This window comes from Homarus americanus, unplaced genomic scaffold (assembly GCF_018991925.1).
Source record: "Homarus americanus isolate GMGI-L3 unplaced genomic scaffold, GMGI_Hamer_2.0 scaffold45562, whole genome shotgun sequence".
Classification (NCBI taxonomy): Eukaryota; Metazoa; Arthropoda; class Malacostraca; order Decapoda; family Nephropidae; genus Homarus; species Homarus americanus.
In genome coordinates this window covers 13,946,150-13,954,631 of record NW_024744839.1, presented here as the reverse complement: position 1 = coordinate 13,954,631, position 8,482 = coordinate 13,946,150, and the positions used below count along the sequence as shown (strand labels likewise).

Sequence of the window (8,482 nt, the reverse complement as noted above, 5' to 3'; positions counted from 1 at the left end):
GTGTGTTGCCACAAGGAGGCACAGCAAGAGTCTTGATGGTGAAGAGGCTTTGTACTGGCAGGGAAAGACTGATGCAAGGCTGCTTCCCTGTTCAACACTAAGGCCAGCCAGCGAGGGTAGCTGAAAGCGAGAGGAAGGAAGCAGTGCCTTACACCACCATGTTTACACACACAAACACACACAAACACACACACACACACACACACACACACACACACACACACACACACACACACACACACACTTCATCCTAGACCACCGAAGGGTCAAGACGTACCTGGCGCTCCTCTCGGAGCAGCCAGGTCAACTGTTAAGTTGGCCCATACCAACCCCCTCCCCTGAACCCTCCTCCCCACCGGAATATCAACAAGTTCTCGCCAGAAGTTACTATTTCGTTTAGGAAAGGAATGGAACCAGTGTTAAACAGAGGTAAACAGTGCTTAAGTCAGTGAGAACAACTCAACAGTAACAGTCACACCCAAGTTAACCTTCACACTGTGAGGTCCCAGGTACCCAGTGATAACGGCCCGTGAGACCCAACAACCAGCGATGTGTTAATCCGTCTACGATAGGAATGCCTGGGACCACACCTCACTCATATAACACCGTCTGTGAGGGAACTACTACACCACGTGAGGCCCCGCATAACACCATCTGTGAGGGAATTACTACACCACGTGAGGCCCCTCATAACACCATCTGTGAGGGAATTACTACACCACGTCAGGTCCCTCATAACACCATCTGTGAGGGAATTACTACACCACGTCAGGTCCCTCATAACACCATATGTGAAGGAGTTACTACACCACGTGAGGCCCCTCATAACACCATCTGTGAGGATTACTACACCACGTCAGGTCCCTCATAACACCATCTGTGAGGGAATTACTACACCACGTGAGGCCCCGCATATCACCATATGTGAGGGAATTACTACACCACGTGAGGCCCCTCATAACACCATCTGTGAGGGAATTACTACACCACGTGAGGCCCCTCATAACACCATCTGTGAGGGAATTACTACACCACGTGAGGCCCCGCATAACACCATCTGTGAGGGAATTACTACACCATGTGAGGCCCCTCATAACACCATCTGTGAGGGAACTACTACACCACGTGAGGTCCCTCCTAACACCATCTGGGAGGGAGTTACTACACTACGTGTTTGCTGTTCAATACCTACAATAATCTGTATGTTCACTGTGTGTTCCTTTACCTTTCTCTAATGAAGGCTTTTGTTAAACCACCAATGTATGTAATAAGTCATTTATGTCCAATGTATATTTTCAGCCTTCGGGCTGCAGAATTTTTTCAATAATCCGTTAATTATTATTATTATTATTATTATTATTATTATTATTATTATTATTATTATTATTATTATTATACTTTTGATTTCTCAGGGCAATTTTTCTAATCAACTTTTTTTTATTGTTTTCAGGTAAGAGGATCGTGATGGTGGTGCTGAGGTAAGGCTGTGAAACACATTGGGGTGGGGCAAGCGATCACCCTGTATGATAACAGATAACAGAGTATTAAAATGGCACTGGTGATAATAGGATGTTCAGATTACGGATTTTTTTGAGATGGCACAGGATATAACACAGATAACTGGACATTAGGATAACACTGGTGATAACAGATAAGAGAGGATTAAGATGACATTAATTTTTATCTTATCGGTACGATATAATGAAGTTAATGTAGACACCTTCAGTACCTTGGACATCCATCCTATCACGCCACTTGTAGGTCTTCCCGGGACCACACAGGTGTAGTGTGTGTATAGTGATACTCTGACTCTATGGTGTAGTTATGTAGTTTGTTGTGTATCGTGTATAGGTATAATATATGGTGTATGTATAGTGTATGCTGTATATTGTATGTTGTGTGTAGTGCATCGTGTATATTGTATCTAGTGTGATTTGTAGTGTATATGGTGTATAGTTTGTATTGTATAGTGTACATAGTAATGTTTTAATTATACGTTATAGTAAGTCTTTATGGGAAGTTGAGTTTAGTGAAGTTATATTCCATGTGTACCATGACCAAGTGTCTGCATGATGACTGAGTGTACCATGACTGCTTATACCATGGCCTTGTGTGTGTACCATGACTCCATGTGTGTACCAGGACCCCACGTGTTTACCATAACCCCGTGTGTGCACCATGACTTCATGTGTGTACCATGAATTCATGTGTGTGTTACCATGACTGTGTGTGTGTGTGTACCATGACTGTGTGTGTGTACCATGGCCCCATGTGTGTACCATGACCCCATGTGTGTGTACCATGACTCCGTGTTTGTACCATGACCCTGTGTGTTCCCATACACAGGGGTAGGAGGAGTTTAGGTGACGGGGGAATTTGATTTTAGCCGCTGACAGCAGCTAGTGTATTGTGCACCCCATATTCATCCAGTGATTTGCAGCTCCAAAAGGATTACAAAGTAGAGCCACAAAAGGTTTTTGTCAGACTCCAGTGGTCAGAATATTGTGGTATTTCCAGTACATTCTTTGTTCAGTTGAATACATAGAGTTTGACTTAGCTTCTAGGTACAAAATGTAGATACAGTCTTAATATAACAGCTGTCACTCGGAATCGAGTATGACGATCATCCAGCTACAATACAACGATATGAGTTATTAATGATGTCACCTAGGTTGGTGAATTTTAAGGTGACTAAAGAGACCGATACGGACTGGCAGAGTCGTTCACAGATGTTGCACATGTGGAGGGCTCCATCTAGTGCGAGAGGGGCGGAGGCAGCGACTTTCCGGCGCAGGTGCTTGTCTGACCTTGGTTTGCTGTCAGGCTAATTCAAAAGTATTGACACCTTCTCGTGTGGTGATCCTCCAAGCATTACTGTGTAGAGTGATCGTTTCCCAGTTGAGGGGGTCGATTTGGCATTTTTCAGGTTTGTCTAAAGACTATCCTTAGACCTTTTCAGTTGCCTGCCAGCGTTACGTTTGCTATTCATTATATGACTGTAAAGTAGCTGCTTTGGCAGTTTGCTGTCGTCCCTGTGGGTAACATGGCCAGTCCAGCTTACTTGTTCATGGATACTGGTAGCCTCGAGGCTCCTACATTTGGTGTCAGCGAGAATACTGGCATTTGTTCTCTATTCCCAGTGAAAGATTTTAAGTGCCTTGAGGTGCCTCCTGTCTGTAACCCATGTCTCACTGCCATATAGCAGGATGGGGAGGACCACTGCTCAATATACCTGCAACTTTGTAGATAATTTCAGTTACCTACAACTGAAGGCACGGGTACGGAGTCTGCCAAAGGCTTGAGATGCACATCTGATCCCGTGTTGAATCTCTTCATCGATGTTCGCGGTGGTGGACAGGTGGGAACCGAGATACTGAAAGTGAGAAACATTAGCGAGGGTAGTACCATTAAGCTGGATGGATGGTGGAGGTGTATCTGAACCAGGGGCAGGCTGAACGAGAATCTGCGTCTTGCGCACATCCACTTCAAAGCCGAAGTTTGCAAACGCATCTGCATAGGTGTTCAGGATCTCCTGTAGTTCGCGTTCAGTGTGAGCGACAAGGGTGAGGTCATCTGCACACTGAACTTCAGTAATGGAAGCTGCCGACACCTTTGTTCCTGCTTGGAGTTGTCTTATTTTGAAAAGATCCTTCATCTGGTACTCAATGTCCACCCCGCCAGCTAAATTGGCACTAGCACGAGTAAGGAAGGCAGTCAAGAAAATGGAAAAGAGAATTGGTTCCAGTAACATCCTTGTTTTACCCCCATTTGGATGGGGAAGAACTCAGACTGGGTGCCATTGTGCAGGACACTGCAGTTCATGCTGTCGTGAAGTTGCCTTGTAATGGCGATAGAACTTTTGTTGGGCAGCCAAACCGGCTTAGGGTCCCCCAGAGGGCTTCCCTGTTGAACGAGTCGAAGGCCTTGGTTAGGTCGATGAAGGCCATGTACAAGTCACGATGCTATTCTCTGCACTTTTCCTGTATCTGGCGGGCAGCAACGATCATGTGAGTGGTGCCACGTGATGGTCTAAAGCCACACTGTGATTCTGGCAGCAAGTTTTCCGCCTCAGGTAGTAGTCTGCTTAGGAGGTCTAGGGCGATAATCGTGCCAGCTACAGACAGCAGCAAGATCCTGCGGTAGTTGCCACAGTCTGACTGGTCTCCCTTGTTTTTATAAATATTGACGATGGGGGCATCTTTAAGAGCTTGGGGGATTTCCTCGTTTTACCATATATCCTCCAGGAGACAGTGGAGATGGCTGGTAAGCAGAGGTCCTACTATTTTATACACCTCGGCTGGGATTCCATCAGGTCCTGAGGCTTTGTTATTGTTCTTCTGTTTGATGGCAGTAGCAACCTTATCCGGGGATGGAGGATAGCTGAGAAAGGTCAGCTCTGGATGCTGAGGGTCCTGCTGGGTAGTCAGGACCTCCACATCGGTGTTTCGGTTGAGTAGCAAATGGTAGTGCTCTTTCCAGCCCTGATGGATGCCTTCTTCGTATTTAATTTAGGAAGTTACCATCGGAGGAGCAGAGGGGTGCTGTGCCATGAATGATTGGCCCATAAAATGTTTTAGTGGAATTGAATAATTCTTGCATCTTGTGTTGATCTGCAAGTTTTTGCATTTCACATGCTTTATTTTTAAACCAGCTATTCTTTAATTTGCAAAGTTTGCGCTGGGCCATTGCTTTCTTCTTGTGGAAGGTATCAGCTTTGGTCCTAAACTGAGGGCTTTTCTGCCAGTCAGTTAAAGCAGCACGTTTATCATCGACGAGTACAAGGATTTCCGGGCCATTTTTATCAAACCAGTCCTGGTGTATTCTTTCGACCTGGCCGAGGGTCTTTCTGCAGTTTTTTGTCATGACAGTGTGGAGAATACTCCATTCGGTACTGGAATTTGGGCTGTTTGTTGTTGGGTTGTTTGTCAGCTCATGTTCGAGCTGCTTTCTGAAATCATGTGATACCACTGGATTCTTAATACGCTTTGTGTTAAAACCTCTTCCGGTATCTTGTTGCCTTCGCCGTTTTGGGGCGACGTGAAGTGAGAGCTTGGCTCTGACGAGCCGATGATCAATGTCACAGTGATCTGAGCCACGCATTGCTCGGGTGATAAGGACATATTGGCGATCCCTTTCTCTGACAATGATGTAGTCAATGAGATGCCAGTGTTTGAATCGTGGGTGTTGCCATGAATCATTGAACTTGTCGTCCTGCCTAAACAAGGTATTGATAATAATAATAATAATAATAATAATAATAATTAACGGTTCATTGAAAAAATTCTGCAGCCCGAAGGCTGAAAATATACATTGGACATAAATGACTTATTACATACATTGGTGGTTTAACAAAAGCCTTCATTAGAGAAAGGTAAAGGAACATACAGTGAACATACAGATTAATGTAGGTGTTGAACAGCAAACTTGTAGTGTAGTAACTCCCTCCCAGATGGTGTTAGGAGGAACTCACGTGGTGTAGTAGTTCCCTCAGATGGTGTTGTGAGGGACCTGGCGTGGTGTAGTAATTCCCTCACAGATGGTGTTATGAGGGACCTCACGTGGTGTACTAATTACCTCACAGATGGTGTTATGAGGGACCTCACCTGGTGTAGTAATTACCTCACAGATGGTGTTATGAGGGGCCTCATGTGGTGTAGTAACTCCCTCACAGATGGTGTTATGAGGGGCATCACGTGGTGTAGTAATTCCCTCACAGATGGTGTTATGAGGGGCGTGACGTGGTGTAGTAATTCCCTCACAGATGGTGTTATGAGGGACCTCACTTGGTGTAGTAATTGCCAAACAAGTGGTGTGATGAGGGACTTGACGTGGTGTAGTAATTCCCTCACATATGGTGTTATGAGGGACATGTGGTGTAGTAATTCCCTCACAGATGGTGTTATATGAGTGAGGTTTGGTCTTAGGCCTTCCTATCGTAGACGGATTAACACATCGCTGGTTGTTGTTGTTGGGTCTCACTGGCCATTATCACTGGGTACCTGGGACCTCATTGTGTGATGGTTAACTTGGGTACGACTGTTACTGTTGAGTTGTTCTCACTGACTTAAGCACTGTTCACCTCTGTTTAACACTGGTTCCGTTCCTTTCCTAAATGAAATTGTAACTTCTGGCGAGAACTTGTTGATATTCCGGTGGGGAGGGGGTTGGTATGGGCCAACTTAACAGTTGACCTGGCTGCTCCGAGAGGAGCGCCAGGTACGTCTTGACCCTTTGGTGGTCAAGGATGTAGTGTATTGGTGATAGTATGGTTGTGTGTAGCACACCTGCTGAGGAGGAGTAGGCTGTTGCTAGTCCATTTCTCCCTATGATTCACTGCTAAATGTCAGCATCTCTACCAACTCTGGCATTGAAGTCACTAAGGAGCACAACCATATCTTCCCTTGAGATAGAGGTTAGCACTCTGTCATGATAGGCATAAAAGGCCTCCTTGATATCATCCTCTGCATCCAGTGTTGGGGTGTATGCACTGATGAAAAAGGCATAACATGAGTGATTCAGTGGGACTCTGAGCGTCATGAGGTGCTCGTTGATCCCAACAGGTATTTCAATTAGCCTGTGTAGGATGCGTTGGCAGATGGAAAAGCCACCTCCATAAATGCGGTTTCTCTCCGCAGCAAGCTTACCCTTCCAGAAGAGGGTAAAGCCAGACCCCCGTTCTGTGAGTCGACCCTTGTCTGGGATCCAGGCTTCACTAATGGCTGCTATGTCGATGTTATATCTAGCCAGCTCTTTTTCCACAAGGGCGGTTCTTCTTTCAGGACGTGCATTTTTGCCAGTTTCCAGAAGGGTCTTGGCATTACATGCAACGAACATAAGGAGTTGTATAGTTTGCTTTTGTTTTGATCTGCGTTTTTGACTGCATAAGAAGGACTTTACTGAGTGCAGTTGCACAGTCAGGTTGGTTCTATGTTTAGGGCACCTTTTCTAGCCCCTTCCCCATCTGGGGTGAGCAGAGTGGCTCCTGGAAAGTGCTGCTCAGTCGCACAGACAGGATCGGATTGCACTGCTGCCTAGATCCCGGTGCATAAACGACCATCTCATCTGTGTCGCCCATGTGCAGGGTTGTAACGAGAGACTCCCGGCAGTCATCATTGCCTGTCCCCGTCGCCACTCGTTCGTCGTCATAGGAAGTTTGTGGTATAAGGGTTTGATAATGATGAGGAGTCGGATCAGCTGGATGATGGCTGTGCTTGAGTTGATTTATGTGGTGAGGCAGGAGTGCAGGCTGCAACCACACATCTTGGCTCTCCCTTTTCCTGATCCATTGGTGCAAGTGTTGCAACGACTGGGGAGAGGGAGAGTGCAATGGACTACCGATTTGCCTTAGTAGCCTGTCCATCATGCATTGCCTTCATCCGCCGGTGTAGTCGTTGGGTTCCCAAGTTGGTCACCATTTCCGCCTATACTGCCGTTGGGGTCATGTTGGAGCTCTGTAAGCAAGTCTGCCTGTTGCTGGGCTCTACCACAGATTTTTCTTTCGGGGATTACTCCCGAAGCCTTTTACCTACCAAGGTTAATCCGCAAGGCAGCGGGGCGCGCGCACACACACACACGCACACACACACACACACACACACACACACACACACACACACACACACACACACACACTCTGCTTGGACTTGTCCCGAAAAAATTCTGTTTTCTCAATCTAAGGCGTATTGTTGGAGTGCGTGGGCGCTCACTTTACATTAATTCTAACCTTAGTGTAATAGTGACAACTTTTTGTGGTGTATTGAACTTGCTACTTTCTCCATATATATGATTTACTTGATACACCTCATCACGGTAGACACTGGATTAACTAGTGCCTGTTTGTACTTGTCTACTTGCTTTAATTTCATCAACAAGTTCTTTTACGATTACAGTTTTTAGGGTTCTTTTCGTCAGACCCAGTTTGTATTCAACAGTGTCTTTGTTGGACACGAGTTTAGTTAAAGCATCAACTCCCTCACGTTCACTAAGGTCTATGTGAGAGTAGATCCACAGTTGCTTGGTCTTGGTATCCCTGTCAGCAAGACACACATGTTTGTGTCTGGCTTCAGAGTCAAGCGGGTGAAAATCTCAGTTGAGGATGTCAAGAGGAAGCAGTGAGTGAGGTTAAGTAGTCAATGGTGATGAGACTATCTATGGTAATGTCTTCAACAAGTTTCAGAACTGTGAGTATGATAAATAGTTCAGTTTATAGAGTGGATGCTCAGCTATTGAGTCTAACTCCTTTCGCTGATGTATTGCATTTAGGGGGGGGGGCGTGGGATAGGGTTTGGAAGAGCTTGGGTTAGGAAAGGGAGGAGGGACTTGGTGGGGTAGGTTGGTCGTGGGGGGGGGGGCAGATCAGGTACATGGTTGTCAGCAGGTGAAAGTCTTAACAGTTCAAGGTTGAGTAATGATAATTTTTTCTGAGTTGTCTTCGTCACCACACCTGTGTCACTACTGTGGTGAGAGTGATGCTCCTCTCTAT

The 8,482-nt window shown here is 45.9% G+C and overlaps 1 protein-coding gene across 1 annotated transcript in view; it reads left to right on the top strand.

Moving 5' to 3' along the window:
* Positions 1–8,115, top strand: part of LOC121878192 (neuronal migration protein doublecortin-like) — a 142,531-nt gene extending 134,416 nt beyond the window's left edge. The window contains exon 3 of the mRNA XM_042384236.1: positions 7,987–8,115. Coding sequence (XP_042240170.1) covers positions 7,987–8,115 — 129 coding nt within the window. The remainder of the gene's footprint in view (positions 1–7,986) is intronic.
* The last annotated feature ends 367 nt before the right edge of the window (positions 8,116–8,482 follow it).